General features: G+C 41.9%; 1 protein-coding gene across 1 annotated transcript in view; it reads right to left on the reverse strand.

Moving 5' to 3' along the window:
• LOC133371201 (ethanolaminephosphotransferase 1-like) overlaps positions 1–23327 on the reverse strand; it is a 160598-nt gene that overhangs the window by 21856 nt on the left and 115415 nt on the right. The window contains exons 8-10 of the mRNA XM_061598376.1: positions 21447–21545; positions 12857–12905; positions 2466–2646 (exon numbers count right to left, since the gene is read on the reverse strand). Of these exons, the coding sequence (XP_061454360.1) occupies positions 2466–2646; positions 12857–12905; positions 21447–21545 (329 nt within the window). The remainder of the gene's footprint in view (positions 1–2465; positions 2647–12856; positions 12906–21446; positions 21546–23327) is intronic.

The raw sequence follows: 23327 nt of genomic DNA on the forward strand, positions 1-23327 counted from the left end.
TTAACATCTACATGAAACCACTGGGAGAGGTTGTCCAGGGTTCGAGGTTCGGTGCCATCAGTATGCTGATGACACCCAACTCTATTTCTCCTTTCCACCTAATGCCAAGGAAGCTGTCTTGGTTCTGAACCAGTGCCTGGCATCAGTGATGGATTGGATGAGGGTAAACAAATTGCAGCTTAATCCAGACAAGACAGAAGTACTCTTGGTCAGTCGAAAGGCAGATCAGGGAATAGGGATTCAGCCTGTGCTAGATGGGGTTACACTCCCCCTGAAGACACAGGTTCACAGTTTGGGTGTGCTCCTGGACTCAGCTTTAAACTTGGAGGCCCAGGTTTCTGCGGTGGCCAGGAGTGCCTTTGCTCAGTTAAGACTAGTTCGCCAACTGTGCCCGTTCCTGGAGACGCCTGATCTGGCTACGGTGATACATGCCTTAGTTACATCCCGTTTAGATTACTGAAACGCGCTCTACATGGGGCTGCCTTTGAAGACTGTTCGGAAACTTCAATTAGTACAACGAGCAGCAGTTAGGATACTAACTGGGGCTGGCTACAGGGATCATACAACTCCCTTGTTGCAACAGCTCCACTGGCTGCCAGTTTGTTTCCGGGCACAATTCAAGTGCTGGTTTTGACCTATAAAACCCTACATGGCTTAGGCCCAGGCTATTTGTCAGACCGTATCTTCCTATATGAGCCTACCTGGGCCCTGAGATCTTCTGGAGAGGCCCTCCTCTCAGTCCCACCACCGTCACAAGTGCGATTGGTGGGGACGCGAGATAGTGCCTTTTCGGCAGCTCTCCCTAGGGTTTGGAACTCCATTCCGAGGGAGGCAAGAATGGCCCCCTCTTTACTGTCCTTTCGTCGACAGGTGAAGACTTATTTATTCCAGCAGGCTTTTGGAGTAGAAGTTGTTTAGGACAGGACTTCTAGAGGTATCCCATATTGTTTTACTGTTTGATTACATTATTCTTAATTTGGTTTTAGGTATTTTTAGGTGATGTTTAATTGTTTTAATGCTGTAATGAGTTTAATTCTATTTTAAATGTAGATTTTTATATGTCCAAATTATATGTACCCATTTTTAGTTGTAAGCCGCCCTGAGTTCCAGTTTTGGAAAAGGGGCAGGGTATAAATAATAATAATAATAACAACAACAATAACAGCAACAACAATAATAATAATAAATACATCAGAAATTTATTTAATTATTTAATTATTATTGCATTTATATCCCACCTTTCCTCCAAGTTGCTCCAGGTGGTGAACCTGATTCCCCGCTTTCCAGTTTATCCTTAAATCAGCCCTGTGAGATAGGTCGGGTTAAGAGACTGTCTGGTCCAAGGTCACCCAGTGGGCTTCATGGCTGGGATTTGAACCTGGATCTTAGTCCAACACTGTAACCCACTGGTGTTGGGAGACAGGACTGTACATCTTTAGACTGGGGGGGGGGATACCAATTTCATGGACCTTTACATTAAGAAAAGAAACAACACCTTTTCTGCAAGGAGCTTTTTATGGAAAAGGATATTTGGAAATGTGATTTTGCCATGCACCATTTTTTCAATTAACTGAGACTATAATTACAATTAGCGTGGGGAGGTATGGAATTTTTTGAGCTTACAAAGGGGGTCCAGTACTTATAAAGTTTGGGAACCACTGGTCTAGAGCTTTTAAGGGAAAGTATTATAATGACTAGATCTGCTTTTCTCAGAAACAAATACAGCTTATATACCACTCAAACTTTGAAAAAGGCATGTGTGGCCAACCATGGCAACTTGAGTCAAGCAACAAAGCCAAGTTCTTCCAGTACTTCTTAAAAGTGTGAAGGACAGACGGTTAGCACAGAGTACTCACAAGCTGCCAACCCAATCCTTGTCCAGACTAGACTGACAATCAGTTGCAAAGTCAGCATAGCCATCCACAATCATCAACTCAGTCTTACCTAAATTTAACTCCAGTCAGTATCATGAGTACAGTATATACTAAAAGATAAAGAACATGTAAATTGCATGGTTTCTGCACATCAATGAGCTTACTTTAGAACATGTGCTGATGAAAAGAAAGTAAGCTCCTTTTGATCCATTGTCTTTTATACTGAAAGAGCCCTTGGTGTGACAGCAAGCCTTAGCTTACCAATCGGTACTCTTAAACACAATGCTGCTGCTCAAAATTTCATAATAATTAGCCAGTAGAAACATGTCAAATATGAGGTTATTGCAGCTCAGAAGTGTAGTAACCACTTACTGAATAGCAAGCAGGTGTGATGAAGAACGGGACCTCCGTACAGGTCCTTTTGTTGTAGTAGCAGCAGTACCTGCTATCCATGAATCAGGAGCCTTTTGTGGAGTGAAGTGAGAGTTATAACAGAAATTGGCTCCGCTGCATTAATAAGGATAAAACAGAGGTGAGAGGAAATGTGCCTTTAAAGTTATCCTTAACCACAGCAACCCAAGAAATACGTACTGTAATATTTGAGAACATGACTCCAGTCATCCAGAAAAACAGTCTGGTTTGTTTTTCTAATATATGACATGGAGAGAGAGCCACCCAGGTGGTAAGAAGTATAACCAGCAGTACAGGAGACAACAGTGGTAGGAGTCCTTCATACAAAGAATCCTTCAGCAATTTTTTCTTTCGATATGCTCTGAAAATAAAGAAAATCACTTGATGGAGTGAGAGATCAGCATTCATCTATAGAAGCTTCACAAAGTCATAGTGAAAAACTGGTCACAAACCTTTCCCACAGGTGCTGCTGGACATGGATGATCTAGCAGCAGCCAATATTGCTGTTTGCTTTAAGCAGGGAGTGCCACAGAAACTCTGCTTCCAGACTTCTGGAAACCAAATAAATTATGGAGCCAAATGATCAGTCTCCCTTTTCCCAGTCCCAAATGTTACAGGATCGGGGATTTTTAGTGGCACTATGGTAGGAGGAGAGAGTTAAACATTCCTTCCTCACTGTGCTCCTGATCATAATTGCCCCCATTGCCATTTTTTTGGGGGGGGGAGGAGGAACTGGAACAAAGGCAATGCGATACTGAAAGGGAAGGGTTAAGTAACAGACTTGATGCTTAGAGGAAGAAAATGGCTAGAGGACAATCTGCACAGGTTTCAAGTGGCCTGTGTAGGCTGGAACAGTTATGTGGTCAGTCATCTACACCTGATGAAATTGCACAACTTAGGGCCTGGAGGCAAAATCTGGCCCTCGAGGCCTCTCTGTCTCGCCCTTGGGCATTCCTCAGGTCACACCCCTCACCGGCCTTGCTTCACATCCTTCTTCAGTGCTTTTGTCTGGCTGGAACGTGTCCCTGAACTCTGATATCACCTCTTGCTTGTTTAGATGGAGGGCAGAAAGGGGTGTGTGAGTGTGTGTACAAATGAGCCTGCCATGCAAAGGTAAAATGTATATTAATTGTTCTGCCTACCACTGGCATGCGGCCCCCAGAAGGTTGTCCAAAAGGGAATGTGGTGCTCAGTCTGAAAAATGTTCTCCACCTCTGGTGTCACAAAAAGTTGGATTTAATAAGCTCAGCCCAGTGTACGTGTGTGCAGAAGTTAAACAGAGAAAACATGAGGGAGGATATTTTGTTCCTTATTTCATACAGATGAGTAAACAAAGCATGGTTGTTTTAGAGCACATCCCCAGTGTTGAAGCAGTCCTGGACTCTCTGACAATATTATTAATAAGGTTCTCTTTTAAATTAATAATTAAGACAAGATCATTGGAATGTATCTTTTTAAAGAATTACATTTCTCCAAGTTTATTTTTATAATTTGCGTCTGCGTCTGTGTTGGAATTGCTTTTTAATATGTTTTTAAAACTAAAAAAAACAATGTTTTTAACATTTTTTTAAAAAAAACCTTGAAAGCTTTTTTAACAAATGTTCTTAAAGATGTTTTGTTTTAATGTATTTTAAAGTCTGTTTTTATGATGTTTAAGGTGTTTTTAGTGTTGTTGTTTGCCACCCTGGGCTGCTGCTGGGAGGAAGGGTCGGAAATAAACAAATAAATAAATAAATAAATAAATAGGACACAATTCATTATATAGCCACAAGAGAGGCTGTATATTATAGCCAGCATGGATTTTTGCATTCCGCAATGTTAAATTGAAAATATACCCCATGCTATTCTGATGCTTCCCATAAGCTCATTTCAAAACAAAACCTTACAAAATGTATAGTCCTGGACTCAGAAACGCTTGCTTAACAACCCTCTGTGTTTTCATGGTGATACACAAAACACTCAGAGAGAATCGAGAGTTGAAAGTGTAAAAGAAGAGGGGGGAAATCCAGATCCCTGTTGGATTTTTTTTGTCAGTGGTCTCATAATTTGTTGAAATTAATTAAAAATCAACCATGTTCACAGAGTACCTGTAATCCTATTACTGACCTTACTCTGACCATCTTCTGCAGTTCTAAAGTTAAAAAAATGCTTGGCTGATATTTAATTAATTTAAGAAATTTAACATTGAAGTCTATTATAATGTTGGGCATGCTCAGTAAGAATTAACTGTCAGTGTTCTAAAAGCCAGACTCACAGCTGTTTGGCTTGGCTAATCAGGTGGCCACACCCATACCAGGGCTTTATTTCACTTTAGACAGTCATGTCCAAAGAATCCTGGGAAGTGTAGTTTGTGAAGGGTGCTGAGAGTTGTTAGAAGACTCCTATTCCCCTGACACAGCTCCAGTGGCCAGAGTGGTTTAACAGTCAGCCCTCTTCTGGGGACTGTAGCTCTGTGAGGGAATAGGGCCTCTCCTAGCAACTCTCAGCACCCTTCACAAAATACACTTCCCAGGATTCTTTGGGGGAAGCCATTACTGTCTAAAGTGAAATAAAAGTCTGGTGTGGATGTGGCCAGGGACAACTTTGGTTGAAATTTGGGTGGAAGACTACATATATCTGCTGTAGAATAAAAAGGTGGGGGAAATCCTGAAATGATACTGATCACAATGTTTTCCTTTTGAAAAGGAAAGGGGCTTTCCCTCTGCTTAGTACCCACCCACCTAATCTCCTCCCCTCCCCCTCCCCCTCCCTCTCACCTCCCATTTACTCCCCTTCCCCCTGCTCCTCCTGCAAGTCAGTTTCACCTATCCTAAGCATGATTGTACAAGAGTAAATTGCATTGAACTCAAAAAGCATACAAATGATAAAATCTGCCCTCCTCTCCTTCTCCCTCCTATCCCCTCCCTTTTGCCCCCTCCCCCCCTTCCTTCACTCCTCCCTTCTCCCCCCTCCCCCTCATCCATGGTCAGTTTTACCTATCCTAAGCATGACTGCATGGGAGTAAATCCCATTGAACTCAATAAGCATGCAAATGATCAGACCTGCCTTTCCCCTCCCTCTCTCTCCTCTCCTTTCCCCTCTCTCCTTCCCCTCTCCCTTCCTCCTCCCCTTTCCCCTCTCTCCTTCCCCTCTCCCTTCCTCCTCCCCTTTGCTCTTCCTTCATCCTCTTCCCCTGCCCACTCTAGCCCTCCCTGCCTCCTCCTCCTCCCCCATGGTCAGTTTTACCTATCCTAAGCATGATTCCACAGGAGTAAATCCCACTGAACGCACTAAGCATGCAAATGATCAAACCTGCCCTCCTAAGCATGCTTGCAGGGAGCAAATCCCATTGAACAATAAGCATGCAAATGACCAATCCATTCTCAGCAAACTTGTACAGGATCCTATTTCTTATCTCCCGGATTAAAAGCAGAGAAATTCACTAATATTTTATTTATTTATTTATTATTTTATTTGTATCCCGCCCTTCCTCCCAGCAGGAGCCCAGGGTGGCAAACAAAGCACCAAAAAAACTCCAAAACATCACAAAAACAGATCTTAAAATACATTAAAATAAAACATCTTAAAATACATTAAAACAAAACAGTGTTAAAAACATTAAAAAAACAACTTTAAAAAAGGGTTAAAAACATTATTAAAAAACATATTAAGCAACTCTAACACAGACGAAGACTGGGATAGGTCTCAACCTAAAAGGTTTGTTGAAACAGGAAAGTCTTCAAAAGGTGCCGAAAAGATAGCAGAGATGGCACCTGCCTAATATTCAAGGGGAGGGAATTCCACAGGGTAGTTGCCGCCACACTAAAGGTCCGTTTCCTATATTGTGCAGAACAAACCTCCTGCTGAGATGGTATCTGCAGGAGGCCCTCACCTGCAGAGCGCAGTGATCAACTGGGTATATAAAGGGTAATATGGTCTTTCAGGTATCCTGTTCCCGAGCTGTATAGGGCTTTGTACACCAAAACTAGAACCTTGAACTTCGCCCGGTAGCAAATGGGCAGCCACTGCAGTTCTTTCAGCAGCGGGGTGACATGTTGGCGATACCCTGCTCCAGTGAGCAGACTCGCTGCTGCATTTTGCACCAGCTGCAGCTTCTGGACCAACCTCAGGGGCAGCCCCACATAGAGCGCATTACAGTAATCCAGCCTGGAGGTTACCAGTGTGTGGACAACAGTGGTCAGGTTGACCCGGTCCAGAAACAGCCGCAGTTGTCTCACCAGCTGAAGCTGGTAAAAGCCACTCCTAGCCACTGAGGTCAACTGGGCCTCTAGCGACAAAGATGGATCCAGGAGCACCCCCAGGCTACGGACCTGCTCTTTCAGAGGGAGTACAACCCCGTCCAAAGCAGGCAACTGACCAATTATCCGAACACGGGAGCTACCAACCCACAGCGCCTCCGTCTTGCTAGGATTCAGACTCAGTTTATTGGCCCTCATCCAGCCCACCACCGAATCCAGGCAGCTGTCCAGGGCTTGCATGGCCTCTCCCGATTCAGATGTTATGGAGAGATAGAGCTGGGTATCATCAGCATACTGCTGACACCTTGCCCCAAAGCTCCTGATGACTGCTCTCAAGGGCTTCATATAGATGTTAAACAGCATGGGGGACAAGATGGTACCCTGCGGCACCCCACAGCACAGCTGCCAGGGAGCTGAAAGACAGTCACCCAATGCTATTATCTGAGAGCGACCTTGGAGATAGGATCAGAACGACGATAAAACAGTGCCCCCAATACCCATCTCACCAAGTTGGCCCCGAAGGATACCATGGTCAATGGTATCAAAAGTCACTGAGAGATCAAGTAAGAATAATAGGGTCGCACTCCCCCTATCCTTCTCCCAATAAAGGTCATCCATCAGGGTGACCAAGGCTGATTCAGTCCCATAACCAGGCCTGAACCCAGACTGGGATGGGTCAAGATAATCTGTTTCATCCAAGAGTACTTGCAGTTGCTGCGCCACAACCCTCTCAATCACCCTCCCTAAGAAGGGGGTATTTGCAACCGGTCGGTGGTTGTCACAAACCAATGGGTCCAGGGTGGGCTTTTTCAGGAGTGGTCGGATCACCGCCTCTTTCAAGGCGGCTGGAACCACTCCCTCCCACAATGATGCATTGACCACACCCTCGGTAAGCTTTAATAAGCCAAGAAGGGCAAGGGTCGAGAGGACACATTGCTGGCCGTACCATCGCAAGCACCTTATCCACTTCATCAGGCCACATCAACTGAAACCGTTCCGAAGAAGTTGCAGCAGACATTACACTGGACACCTCATTGGGGACTTCAGTAGATGTGGATGGGGCATCAAGACTGCTACGGAGGGGAGCAACTTTAACCTCAAAGTGCCTTGCAAACAATTCACAGTGGGCCTCCGAAGGGTCTAAAACTCCATTTCCTGAAGTTGATCTCAACAGACCCCTGACGATACGGAAAAGCTCCACTGGATGGCTACTTGAGAATGCGATGGAGGCAGAGAAGTGGGCCTTCTTCGCCGCCCTCACCACCACACAGTAGGCATGGTTATGATGTTTTACTCATGCCCAATCAGCCTCATAGCACATCTTTCGTCACTTGTGCTCTAGCCATCATCCAGCCTATTTAATTTCCCTTAGCTCACTGGTGTACCATGGTGCAAGCCGGGCTCCACAGTGCTGGAGAGGGCACTCGGGGGCAACCGTGTTGAGAGCCCAACGCACCTCGCTGTTCCACAGCGTGACAAGGGCTTCAACAGGGTCACCTGCTCTATCTACTGGGAACTCCCCCAGGACATTCAGTAATCCAGTGGATTCCATTAGGCTCCTGGGGTGGACCATCTTAATCTGTCCACCACCCTTGCAGGGAAGCATCAGAGCCATAAGTCTAAACTTCACCAGGAAGTGATCTGACCATGACAATGGGATGACATCCACCGCCCTATCTCCAGACCACCCCTTCCTCCATCTGGAGCAAAAACCAAGTTGAGGGTGTGCCCTGCCCTATGTGTTGGGCCAATAACAAGTTGAGACAGCCCCATGGTTGTCATGGAGACCATGAAGTCCCAAGCCAAAACACTAGAGGCAGCCTCTGCATGGACATTGAAATCACCCAGCACTATCATTCTGGGCTCCTCCAACGCCACAGCCGAGATGACCTCCACCAGCTTGGTCAGAGAAACTGCCGGGCAGCAGGGTGGACAGTACACCAGCAGCAACCCTAGTTTCCTGTCTCCTCGGCCCAACACCAGGTGCAGGCCCTCACAGCCAGCTCCAAGACAGAGTGGTTTCCTGGTGACAGAGATGGAAGTTCTGTAGACCACACCAACTCCTTCCCCCCATCCCTGCAGCCTGTGCTGGTACTGCACCAAGTATCCAGGTGGGCAAAGTTGGGTCAGATCAACTTCTCCAAGCTCACCCACCCAGGACCCGGTAATGCACACCGAATCAGCACCTTCATCCACAATCAAGTCATGGATGAGAGTGGTCTTATTATGTTCCGATCTGGTGTTAAACAACAACACACACAGGCCAGTGGGCACAGCAGATGAGCAACAAGGAACCCATCCATGAGAGGAGTGGCAGCAAGGAACAAGGTGTAGATAGCCTTCTATGATAATTCACCACATCCCCATGGCTATACTTCCCTCTGCCCGTAATCACTGAAATTGGGGTGGCATCACCCATGTTCCCCCGTACTAAGACTCCTCCTAAACATCTAATATGGGCCCAACATGAGCCCACCAACAAAGCCTGCCGGCGCTAATTATCCCAGTAGGCCTCTGTGAGGATTGGGAACAGTCACACCCATCCAAACCTTTTCACACAGGGCCCATCTACTACTACTCCTGTCTCACACCCAGGGAGGGCCAGCCTTCTGCCAGTTACAGACTCTCACTCTGAAGATGACTTTCTCCTATCATTCAGTTCACTGCACAGGCTCCCACTCTATGCAGGAACTACACATGCACCACACGCCCTCCCCACCACCAGTCTTCTCTAGACTGGTTTAACAGAGAACACATTAAGAACATAAGAACATAAGAAGAGCCTGCTGGATCAGGCCAGTGGCCCATCTAGTCCAGCATCCTGTTCTCACAGTGGCCAACCAGGTGCCTCGGGGAAGCCCGCAAGCAGGACCCGAGTGCAAGAACATTCTCCCCTCCTGAGGCTTCCGGCAACTGGTTTTCAGAAACATGCTGCCTCTGACTAGGGTGGCAGAGCACAGCCATCATGGCTAGTAGCCGTTGATAGCCCTGTCCTCCATGAATTTGTCTAATCTTCTTTTAAAGCCATCCAAGCTGGTGGCCATTACTGCGTCTTGTGGGAGCAAATTCCATAGTTTAACTGTGCGCTTTTGTCTGTCCTGAATCTTCCAACATTCAGCTTCTTTGAATGTCCACGAGTTCTAGTATTATGAGAGAGGGAGAAGAACTTTTCTCTATCCACTTTCTCAATGCCATGCATAATTTTATACACTTCTATCATGTCTCCTCTGACCCGCCTTTTCTCTAAACTAAAAAGCCCCAAATGCTGCAACCTTTCCTCATAAGGGAGTCGCTCCATCCCCTTGATCATTCTGGTTGCCCTCTTCTGAACCTTTTCCAACTCTATAATATCCTTTTTGAGATGAGGCGACCAGAACTGTACACAGTATTCCAAATGCGGCCGCACCATAGATTTATACAACGGCATTATGATATCGGCTGTTTTATTTTCAATACCTTTCCTAATTATCGCTAGCATGGAATTTGCCTTTTTCACAGCTGCCGCACACTGGGTCGACATTTTCATCGTGCTGTCCACTACAACCCCGAGGTCTCTCTCCTGGTCGGTCACCGCCAGTTCAGACCCCATGAGCGTATATGTGAAATTCAGATTTTTTGCTCCAATATGCATAATTTTACACTTGTTTATATTGAATTGCATTTGCCATTTTTCCGCCCATTCACTCAGTTTGGAGAGGTCTTTTTGGAGCTCTTCGCAATCCCTTTTTGTTTTAACAACCCTGAACAATTTAGTGTCATCAGCAAACTTGGCCACTTCACTGCTCACTCCTAATTCTAGGTCATTAATGAACAAGTTGAAAAGTACAGGTCCCAATACCGATCCTTGAGGGACTCCACTTTCTACAGCCCTCCATTGGGAGAACTGTCTGTTTATTCCTACTCTCTGCTTTCTGCTTCTTAACCAATTTCTTATCCACAAGAGGACCTCTCCTCTTATTCCATGACTGCTAAGCTTCCTCAGAAGCCTTTGGTGAGGTACCTTGTCAAAAGCTTTTTGAAAGTCTAAGTACACTATGTCCACTGGATCACCTCTATCTATATGCTTGTTGACACTCTCAAAGAATTCTAATAGGTTACTGAGACAGGACTTTCCTTTGCAGAAGCCATGCTGGCTCTGCTTCAGCAAGGCTTGTTCTTCTATGTGCTTAGTTAATCTAGCTTTAATAATACTTTCTACCAGTTTTCCAGGGACAGAAGTTAAGCTAACTGGCCTGTAATTTCCGGGATCCCCTCTGGATCCCTTTTTGAAGATTGGCGTTACATTTGCCACTTTCCAGTCCTCAGGCACGGAGGAGGACCTGAGGGACAAGTTACATATTTTAGTTAGCAGATCAGCAATTTCACATTTGAGTTCTTTGAGAACTCTCGGGTGGATGCCATCCGGGCCCGGTGATTTGTCAGTTTTTATATTGTCCATTAAGCTTAGAACTTCCTCTCTCGTTACCACTATTTGTCTCAGTTCCTCAGAATCCCTTCCTGCAAATGTTAGTTCAGGTTCAGGGATCTGCCCTATATCTTCCACTGTGAAGACAGATGCAAAGAATTCATTTAGCTTCTCTGCAATCTCCTTATCGTTCTTTCGTACACCTTTGACTCCCTTATCATCCAAGGGTCCAATTGTCTCCCTAGATGGTCTCCTGCTTTGAATGTATTTATAGAATTTTTTGTTGTTGGTTTTTATGTTCTTAGCAATGTGCTCCTCAAATTCTTTTTTAGCATCCCTTATTGTCTTCTTGCATTTCTTTTGCCAGAGTTTGTGTTCTTTTTTATTTTCTTCATTTGGACAAGACTTCCATTTTTTGAAGGAAGACTTTTTGCCTCTGAGAGCTTCCTTGACTTTGCTCGTTAACCATGCTGGCATCTTCTTGGCCCTGGCGGTACCATTTCTGATCTGCGGTTAACACATTAAAAAACAAGAAAAAGTAATAGAAGGGGGGTAGTGCCCTCACCCTTGGGACTCCCTAAGGGGCTCCCCAAGTGACAATCCCCTTTGGTGTCACCCCTTCTGTGGCGATCCCGGGGGTGGCGGACCCAGCAAAAAAGGCAAAGAAAATAGGCAAAAAAACCCTTGTGATTTAAGAACATACCTATAGCCAACAGATCTTTCTATCCAACTTTAAAAAGCAGGGAAATTGGGAAGCTATAATGAATGCACCAGGGGAGCAGAAGACCTGACCTCCTATCTGAGATATTGTACTGCCCTACAAATTCACTAACAGTAAATTTGTAATAGTAATAGTAAAACTGGGGTACTATGCACCGTGGTTTGGAGGACAGGTGGGAAGAATGCTATTTGCTGCACTACCTCAGGCAGCAAATTATCTTGGGCTGGCCCTATTGCTGTGGTACAGTACAGTCCTTCAGAGTTGACATGTTTTTTCTGAATATGTTTAAAGGCAGTCCTTAAATGCTTCATGGAATGCTATTTATTTCTGTCTGTCTGTAAATTAAAGCTTGATTTCTCACAAGTTTAGGTAAGTACTTGTGACTGATACAAAGTGACTCTGACATATCCTTGGACAGTAAGCAACCACCCCTACTCTGATAAGCTCAGACAAAGGATGTAACAAACATACCGATTTGTAGAAAGATAAATGCTTAATTGAATAAGATACTTTTATTTGAGCTACATGTATGGACATAAAAACTGGTCTTCAGTTGTAATCTGCTTGCCAAATACAACCATTTAGCAGCTTTGAATACTGTTTCAATTAGGAAAGCATCCAAATAAATATTTTAAATAAATAAACCCAATTTTATAAATGACTCAGTGAAGCAGGTATATCCTGACAAAGCAAGTACAGAAGGAAGACAGAGTAGGAATTATCCCATTTATGTCAGTACAAATGAGAAAACCGGTTGAAATGTTAGTTGCAATTAAAAAACAAAATACTGAGTTCTATCACACATTAGTCATACTCAGAGTAGACCTATTGAAACAAATAGGCATGACTGAGGCCTGTTAATTTCAGTGGGTTTACTCTGAATAGTTGGATAGTACAACGTATTGTTTCCAACAGTGTATTAATGCAGAACATCACTCCTGAATCTTATAGCATGATGGTTACGGAACAGAACCAAGTTGAGCACAGACAGGGAAATTAAAGAATAGGATACAGGGAAAGGAAAGAATCCTAGCATCCCACATTGTGCAAATTCAATGGGCCATGAAACACACAGTCATACATTGAGGGGCAAGCAGCTGGCAGAAACAAAATACACATGTTGAAACGTGTATTTCACTGCAAGGGAAAGCAAGAGGCACAATGACATAAGTGGGAGGACAGACCATTTACTTATGTTGACACTTACATGTGAATGTTGTAGAGCGTCTGTGGAAGGGAAAGAAATATGCAGCAGACTGGAAAGAGAAAATGTATAAATGGTGATTCACGATATCTGGAATTCCCTCTGGCAACCACAAATAGATAGAAGGCTGAAATGGGTTTGGAGGCTTATGTTACGCAGGCCACATATCGACTCCAAAGCCGATTATCAGTGTTTGTCAATGTTTATAAAAAGCCTTAGAATATTAATTTTCCCCCAGATGTCACTCTTCACATCGCTTGTTATTTTACCATTGTAATTATTCCCTCATTCTCCCCTCCACTTCCTTAACAAATAGACAACAGCTGCACCACATATGACATCTGGATGATCTCCTGCAAAAAGAAGAATCCTAGCTATTTTGAATACCTTCTTGTATGTTTTCAAGCTTGCTGCTCTCAGAGTTGCCTATAGTTAATCTGCACATGTTTTCTGTTAAAGAGAACCTTTGCAATAATAACTTGACTTACGTACCACAGTTAAACATCTGTACTGCATTAGGACAAAGATGAGACAAAACTATGATGCTTGAGGTTAAATCTAAATTTCTTATTGCAATCCTAAAGTATGATTTCTTAAAAGAAAAGCAACCAAGAGGAGCAGAAATAGAACCTCAGACTAAAATTAGCAGTCAGAGAGCATTAGCTGCTCACAATTGGTTTTTTATATGAAGTGCAGTTTTTGGCCAGGACGAACACATGGACCACAGCCATTCTCTTGCCATTCTGAAATAATAGGAGGCTTCTTTCAATTCTCATTAGTTTTCCAAGGAAACAGGTAGAGTGTCTTGGGCTGTTCCCTAAATTAATATTCACTAATAGGTAAAAAAAACTTGAGGTTTAAGAATGTACTTATAGCCCACAGATATTTCTATCAAACTTTAAAAAGCAGGGGAATTGGGCAACTATAGTGAATGTACCAGGGGAGCAGGAGACCTGACCTCCTCTCTGAGATATTGGACTGCCCTACAAATTTGTCAAAATGCAAAGACAATTTGGGTTGGTCTTTCACAGTCCAATCCATTTCCTGTGTAGCTTGGAAGAATTTGATAACATGTGCCTCTGAGCATATGGTGAGTGATGGCAACACCTGCAATCAGCACAAATAACAGAAACAAGACGTGTTGTGCTGATCTTGTTTTAGCAGGGAGGAAGCAACAAAATTAAGACAGTTGATATAGTTCAGATAGTTACTTTAAATATGTTTGATTTACTTTGCAATGCTAGTGAAGTTTCCTATAGTACATCATTTTCTTTGCCAAAATGAAGTAGAGTTTCCTATAGCCAATCATTGTGGAATGCAAAAAATCCATGCTGACTATAGTATACAGCTATTCACATGGCTGTATAATATACTCCTATGCACTTTGTTCAACAAGGCTCTGAGCAATTAGGCTGCTCGTTGCTTACAACCTTTGTGAACAAGTATACTTGCAGCAGTTGCTCTCATGTAGTTTGAAGGGTGCTGCAACTTCCTTTGTACTTGTCAAACAAGAAACAGTGTAGGGCAGACTCCCCCATTCATATGATATTGACCTCTGAGCCATCCGCATTGCATTCAGGGATTGTTTCTGAAATGTGAAAAGCATTAACTACAGCAGCATTTAGCTAGAGCAGCTGCTAGCCTTTCCCATTCTTTGGGTCCTCATGTGTTGCTGGACTACAACTCCCCTCAGCCCCAGGCAGCATGGCCAATGGTCAGGAATTATGGGAACTGTAGTCCAGCACCAACTACTGACCCAATGGTTGGGAAAGGCTGGTGCCATTAGGCAATATATCTTGCTTTGCCTAGAAGAAAGTCTGGGAAGGTGCTGCATCACTTTGAATTAGCAGTGAGTTGCGTTGCCTTGCCCAGTTTCCAGTAGCCAGTGGGAAGCGGGAGCAGTGGAATGGGGAATGAATAGAACCACACTAACTCCCATATCCATCAGCCACTTCTCCATTTCCACCATATTCTGATATGCAAAAATAAGAAAACAACTCAAAAACATACTGCCATGTAATTAGTACCATAATGCACAGGGTGAGGAAGATGCTCTTACTATTAATACAGATTCGAACAGACACACCTGAAGGTAGCAGAGGCAAAGATGCCTCCATTCACAATGATCTGATTCTGCTTTATCTGAATATTACATGAAGCAGAGAAGAGCCTTAATTTACTTTAAGTAGACTATACCACCTCAGATTGCAGGTAGTGGTTTGGATGCCTAAAAACTCCTCTCCCCATAAAAAGCTCCATTCAGATAGAATGCTAACATGTGAAAGACACAGACAACTCTAGTCTAGTCTTTTCCTTAATATGCCATGGTGAAAAATAAACTTGCACCATCCCTCAGATGGTGTGGAACTACTACTACTACTACTACAACATCTGGAACAATCTTTATTCAGATATTAATTCTAGGATATTGTGTTGAACCATTAAAATTCTGTAAAAACCTCACTACTGTCACTACTTAAGATTTGTATAAATCTTGATGTCATCCTCTGTATTTGAACTCTTTCAACTAGGTACAGCAGGAGTTAAAATGCAGCTCATGAGTGTACCTACTGAGTTTCTGCATGTGCAAACATCCACAACACTTTGCACTCAGATGATTTTGCCAAGTATTGATCACAGTAACAGAGGGTCACTGTCAAATGCTCAGCAGTGACTTATAAATGCCACCAAATGGCTAAGTGATGTCCAATCAGTACTTAATGGCTCCCATGGGGAGTCTGGGAAACAATCATAAAAAGTATGAGAGCCTGTTAATATCACTTTGTTTTCCTTTCTCCCATGATGCTAAGATCCCATAAGATGCTAATTTAACCTACTAAGGAAATAAATGTTTTATAGGATTAACATGGCAAATGCTGTTTTGAAAGAGGTTTGCCCATGTCCTTCTGCTTTTGCCCACAACTCATCAACATAATCAATGCAAGCACCATTTAACTGTTTGGAAGTTTTTATTTATTTATTTCTGTAATGTATATCCTGCTTTTCCTCTCAGAAGTTGCACAGCTTTCAGGGGGGTTGTGTAGGATAGGTGCTATATTCACAAAAGCATTTGGCTGGGGTTTGGCTACCTTAACACTAGTTGTGCAGAAAAAATATAACTGAATAGTTGCAGCCTCCCTTCTGGCAATTAGTTGGCCTTTTTGTTACCTTCCTTCCACTGGCTCCTCGAGATCTGCTGCTTTATCTTGGCTTTTCTAGATCTCTTTTCCTTTTACTTAAATGTGCCATGCTTTTTACACTCCAAGCCTGCAGGGTCTGTCTTTTGTTTTTATCTATGTACAGCAGTCAGAAGCTGTAATTCCTAGATGCTTCATAAATAATAAAAATAACAATTTACTGCTGGTGTCAGCAAAATGATACATATTTTTCAAAAGCATTGTAATGATCAAATCTGACTCTTTTCCCCTCCTAATTGAAGAACTAAAAGGCATGTTTAATATCATAGAGTGTTTTACATACAAGGTTTAAATAAGCTTTTCCTTAAATTGGCCTGCAATGCAAACATAAGACCTATACTAGCACAATGTCAGCTTAATTTTCCTCTTGTCTTGCAGTCACAACACTCACAATGTCACAACAGTGAGGGAGAGGCTCCAAAGCACTTTAGTCTTTTTTTGTGAAAAAAGGTCATGCAGTACATGTTTATTCACAATTAAGTCCCACCATGTTCAATGTGGCATACTCCCAAGAAAATGCAAGTTCAGTCTTGTTTTCCTCTTTCTGTCTCTCCCAATTTAGCTTTTGAGCAATATGGTGCATTAGCCCAATGACTAAAGGGTCGTTAATACATAAAGATGCAAGCTGACTAGATCTGTATTGCACTTGTGTATTCAATGACGAAGATGCATGGTGCCTTCACCCTGTGCCCAGACTACCTATCATTACATAAAGAAATTAATACAAGCTATGAGTTCAGCTCACTGTAGGTTAGCCTAGGAACTATGGGTTGGATCCAATGTAGCACTAAGTTAAAGTCACTTAGCGCTATACTTGTTCCGCTGGCTAAATGTTTTGCTCCATTGGAATGCTGTTGCGCAAGGCAATGCATAAGCAGGTTTCTGGTAACTTTGTTGCACAATAGATGTGCAACCTGTTACACAACTACTTTCTCCTAGTGCAGCCTTTCCCAACTAGTGGGCCACCAGATGTTGTTGGACCACAATTCCCATATTTCCTGACCATTGGCAATGCTGGCTGAGACTGATGAGAGTTGTGGTCCAACAACATCTGGTGGCCCACTAGTTGGGAAAGGCTGTCCTAGTGCAACTGTTGAATTGGATTCCTCTGTTGTACAACATTAACATTTGCCTTTTTGCTAGCAGAGACAGAATGGTGGATACAGCTTTATGCAAATCACTATTGGGAGAGGTAGAGTATGGGAAACAGGGCCAATCCTGATTCTGCAAAAATGAAAATGGAGGAAATTACAGTGAGCTTCAGCAGATCAGGAAAAGTCATCAATACAACTTCTTGTATGCAACACAACTTCTTGTGTGTATATATGTGTGTGTGCTTGTGCACATTGTCAGTGAAATTACATCCCAGGTGTAAGATTTACCTCTTGAATGGCAATATCTATTGTGTAAAAAAATACACTATAATGTCCTCCCTTGGTTCTTAAACACGTCTATTCTCTCTGGAATACTGAAGGAAGGTAGGTTATATTTTTCTGCTTTAAAGTATTATTCACAGCCCTCTTGCATGTGTAACACTGAACCTGTGTTTTAACCCTTACACGTTAACAGACTGTTTGCCCGAAGGCTGTTTTTGATTGAATGCAAATGAAAAGAAGATTTGCTTCTGGGTATTTTAAAGCTTTAACTAATCTTCCACAAATCTTCTTAACATGTTGAAGAGTGTGAAATCAAGCGTCATCCATGGCATATCAAGTACCCAAAGGATTGTTACTTTTCTTGTTAAATTGGCTGTCATTCTTCATGACAAGCATATAGGAATACTGTTGCTTGGCAAAAGAAGGTTGCACTTCATGCTCTCCACCAAAGCAGCGCAAGTTCATATGCACTGTGCCATTTTTTGACCAAGCGTCATTAATCTTCCTCATGCATCTGTGCTCTCCTCATCAGTCCTGATCAGCTATGGTCTTCCTAATCATCACAGCATGTCCCTTCCTAATCAACAAATAAATATGGTCATAGGTGTGCCATATAATTACACTGTGGGATGGGTGCAGTACAAAACACTGAAACAACAGTTGCTGCCATGAAAAGTTATAATCTTTGAATGATGGCATATTACTTATAAACTCATAATGGGACAATAGTTAATGGTTTACCATGAATGAGCAGATGGCTCCCCTGTTCCCCTTGTGCAAGCCACGATTCCTAGTTGAGCATTATGTCCCAGCCTGGGATCAGGCTAGCTCTTGGCTTAAGTTACCAACTCATCAAATTTACAAATTTAAATATTTTTATGAATATCTTACATGTTTGTTTTTTTAAAGCAAGAATATAACAAAATTCAGTGAGAGGTCCTGGGCCAGACTGATAAAGAAAATAATGAGAGTAAATTTGGGGCCATTGTTGTCCATGGCCATGCTGTGTTTGTTGATCTATCATCAGCTTTTGATTCAATAGATAGAAACCGCCTGTGGGCCAACCTGCATTTCCTTGATACAGATCCTGGGCAGCTGATGTTGCTTCAAGGTTTGTATCAAAGTTTGTGTCAAGAAACTATTGTTAAAATCAGAGCAGGCAGGAACGATTTCCTATGTGACCCAATCCCAACTATGAAGGGAGTGAAACAGGGATATGTTTTGGTGCCCCTACTTCTCAACTTTTCTGTTAATGATTTGGCTAAAGTGCTTGGGGATTTGGATGTATGGCTACCTGCCACAGGAAAGAGAAAGGTCAGTGTTCTTTTATATGCAGATGATATGGTTACAGGGGTAGTTTGAAAAAGCAGATGGACTTCTTGGCTAATTTCTGTCAAAAGGAACAGCTCAGTATTAATTTCACCAAAACTAAAGTGGTTATATTTGGCAAGAGACTCCCACATTCAAATGGGTAATTTCTAATAACCCTATTCAACAGACGAAATCATTCTGATATGTAGAGGTTCGTTTTGCAGCAAATCTTTCTTGGTAGGTCCAGCAAGTTGCTATTCTTATTAAAGTAAGATATCTCATTAGAGCTACTTTGAAGGGGTTTTTTAATATAAGGGGTGGGCAACTGGTTTTGGCTAATGGGTTTGGTTAAGGTTGTTCCCTCGGTGTTATACTTTGGTGTCTCAGTCAATCATTAGTCCGCAAGTTAGAGAAGATTCAAAATTCATTTTTTAAAAAAAAGGTACTAACAAATAAACTCAGTACCTTTTTTTAAAAAAAAGGAATTTTGAATCTTCTCTAACTTGTGGACTAATGATTGACTGAGACCCCAAATGCTGCTGCGTATGTTTGTGCAGAAGTAGGTGGCCTTCTTTCCAGGCCAGAATACAAGTTTGGCTCTTATTTCATAACAGAATGTCAGTTTTGCCTTCTTCCCGTAGTTTATGGCTCACCCTTAAACTCTCAAAAGTGAGTTGCGGCTTTACCTACATTTGCTAGAGAACTTGATAGCAAGCTGACTAAGATCTAATGTCTAAATCACAGTTAAAGCTTCTTGTGTATGAGGAAGATTCTCTGACATGCTAAGTAACCATTCATCAAAATCTTCTAGATTGTATCTGTGTATTCAGACAGACCATCAGCAAGGTAACTGCTGATTAAGGCTTAATGTTATGCTCCCTGCTTTTCTGGATGGTTGCTATAAGAAATTACTTTTGGAAAAGTGTTTTTGTGTGTTCTGTAAAACTGCTATAGGAGACATTGTTCACTACGTTCACCAGTGTCCTCTACACAAAGATCCTTGTGAAAATTATCTGTCTGAGTTTAGCCACAGGAAGAATTTTGTTACACCAAGTGAGTTTGTGTTCTTTTGATATTGGACAAGGAAAAATTAGGTTTCAGTACATGTTTCCTAATTTGCATTGGCAGGCAGGGAATTAAGAGCCAAATTAAGAGCCAAAGAGAACTCTGAATGTCTTTTATGTTTTGTTATGGCTTATAGCGAAACAAATAAAATTATGACTACTACACTGGCAGGAAAAAAAGAGGGGGGAAACTCCTGGAGGCTGAAGTAAGACTCATTCTGAGCCTGATACATTTCAGAAAAAGTCATTCATCAGGGACACATTTTTAGCAGCAATTCTCATAAAATTTATTGCACACTGTAGTGACTCCTATATAGTCATAGAAGTCACTATCATGTCCTATGCATTTGATGGGAACTGCTGCTAAAAATGTGCCAAGGAACACTTTGTTCAAAAATGCACCAGACTTGGAATAAATCTTATTTCAAACTTCTAGAGTTTTTTCCTCTTTTTTTCCCCTTGGAGGAAAATAAACCACAATTACTAGTTTAGATGACAAGCTAGGCCAGGGCTCCTGGTTTTTTGCTGTGGCTTGTGCTAATGAGGGGTCGTCATAGTAAACCATTAAGTATGATTTACGATGACATGTGAACTGGGCCAATAAAAGGGAGGAAGGGGTGGGGCTTAAAGGAAGTAGCATAGAGTTCGCAGGAGGGCATTCTCAGACAGCAGGTAATGGGACAATGTGGGACAAAACAGTGGGGGGTTTTCCCAGAAGAAATGGTTATTCAAGAGTATAAAGGAGAGGTTGGTGGATGGACAGAGATCAAAATGTTGAAGTATTTTTGGGGGGGGTCTCAATAAAATAATAAACATTACTTATTTGGCAATGCTCCTACACACATGAAAGTAATACAATAAAGCATGTTTAAGTCATATTGACACTCACTGGGGGGAGGATTTTTAATTTTTTAGAAATGGGGAGGGGAAAAATACACTAAGCATTTTTTAGAAATGGGGAGGCAGGGTTAGTGGAGAACTGAAGGCATATTAACTACTTCATGCAATACCCTCCTGGGGACCACAGGGTTGCACAGTAAAGGTATTAAAAGCATATATATAATTAGAACCACATATATTCACAATGGTGGTTTGCTGCCGTTCTTTATCTAATGTTTGCTTCCAAGGTCTGAGGGGAAAACACATATTTAAAAGTAACACCTCACCCTTTTGTTCTTTTTTGTATAAAGTACATAAAAATATTTATCCAATAAGCCCCTTTTGGATTTTCTCACTTCTTCCTTGATACAGTGGATCCCTTGTAATCCAATGAGGTCTGGATTTTGAATCTTAATACTGCATTATATTCCCTCTCAAAATGTTTATCTTCAAAGTATTCATAAAACCTGCAGCCAAGTCTTATTCATCTTTATCCATTAGTAAGCCTCGCTATATTCAGTGTATAAGATTGTAACCTTATGAATATGCAGTTTTGAATGTTCTTGGAAATATAAGGAATAAATCAAGTTAATCTCATCTGACTAAAATCAATGAGATAAGAAAGTGTGCAACACTTATGGTATTGCCACCCTCAATTTCTGGACATTCAGTAACCACAAACTAGTGTGAAAGAAATGAATGAATACATCATACTTGTATCCAAATAGGCATCACAATATTATAGGTGTTATTAACTGTTGCTTACCTATAATCAGGAATGTCAAAGTCTCTCTAAAATAGTAACCAAAGATGAAAGGCCTGTGCCAAATTTCCATCCCCAAGGCAGCAGTCAGCAAATATGTGCCTATTATAAGCTGAAAGGAAAAGAAAGGAAAAAGCTGCTTGCATTGTATTTCAAGAAGCATATTAAGAAAACAAACTCTGGACATTTTATTCTTGCTTAAAATTATTTGCCTCTCCACTCATTCTCCTCTCCAAAATGTGGTCTTATCAAGCAACCCAACTAAATATTTGGTGAGAAGTTATAGCTGAGATCACAGACATATGTGTGTTCAAGTGAAATCTATGGGTTGGATCCCAAAGGTGCCCTTTTGTGAATGAAAGGAACCCTTGAGTATATGGAAAGGGCTTGGATTCATTGGATGCTTCTGTGAACAGGAGTGCAGGGGAGGTGGTTTTTTTCCAGCTCTGCCTTCCACCTGCAGCTCCCCCCCACTCCCTTCCACATTGTTCTGGAGGTCTCCAAGAGATTTCCAGGAGAGCACAGGGGGAAGGGAAAACTAAGACTAAGCAGCACCTTATCCATGAGTGCAAGTCCATTCATGGAAGTATGAATCTAACCCAATGAGAATAACTGTCAAGTGAATGCATTTAGACTGGGAATGTGAAGACCACCAATATTACTTGAAAAGCAGGCCCTAAAAGTGGTACAGAATATGTGGGATAGGGATGGAGTAATCTCCTTATTTACTCATATTTCATCCTCTTCAATTCTTCAATATTTTTGTAAAACTATTATATTTGTTAATAGCGTAAACGTACTGATAAGATGTTCATAACATATCGAAGCAATATAATTAAAGTTTAATCAAACAATTTATCTCTTAAGCTGAGCACAGAAGAACAATTTGGGAGGGGGGAGTTTGCTATTATATTCTTATTAAACATAATGAAGAGGAAAGAGGATGTCACCCTTTTATTAAAGGCTCCCAGTTAGGATAAGCAATGCTAATGCCATTATCGGACAGAATAGGAATCAAGCATGCAACTTTAATTATAAATAAGGAAGAATCAACACTCAGTTTCCCAGACACTGATTTAAAATGTTCCTTCTGTATGGGCTGGCTGTCTCAGATCATACCACAAAACAAAATGCCAAGACTGCATATCTTGTGCTTCACAGGCGTTGCCCCAATGAAGACAGAAACTTTTTATCAACACGGAATACTCATGCAATTACTTTATTAACTATATAGTGTTGTTAATGTATTATTAACTACAAGCATAAAAAAAACTACCGATGAAGACTTTCCCCAGTGGTTTAAGTATATTTACTATGCAGTGCAGTTAATAATGTGTATCTCTGTATCTCTCTCATAGGGATCGATTCACACTCTCTTCTCCTTACACCCCCCCAAATGTATAATTGAGGTACTTCAAAAATTACTTGAGGTACTTTAAAAACTTAGTGCATTCTTGTCCAATGCCAAAGCCATTTTATCATGTCTACTAAAAGCACATACAATTGCAGTGTCACTTCATTACACTTGGCACCAGCCAGTTATACAAGTGCATCTATTGACATGCACTTGAATTCTCAGGTTTCTCAGGTTTTCATCTGTGATTTTAAATAGCTTTGACTGAAATAGACCTATGTCAGACTCTGCTAAAAAGTGTACTTTATCACCTGAAGTGCGCACATGTGCCAGCAGAATGTCAGAAGGCTGTTAATTTCTCTTAGAAGGCTGTAACTAGCTATTACAGGAGATGCCAAAAAAAGCTGCCCCATATCTCCTCCTCCTCTCTATCCCATCACATAAAATGTATAAACATGATCTCATGGTGCTCTAGGTTGCCAGCTCCCACTCCACTTTATTCATAGATTCTTGATAGATTCATAGAAACT

Source organism: Rhineura floridana, chromosome 1 (assembly GCF_030035675.1).
Source record: "Rhineura floridana isolate rRhiFlo1 chromosome 1, rRhiFlo1.hap2, whole genome shotgun sequence".
Classification (NCBI taxonomy): domain Eukaryota; kingdom Metazoa; phylum Chordata; class Lepidosauria; order Squamata; family Rhineuridae; genus Rhineura; species Rhineura floridana.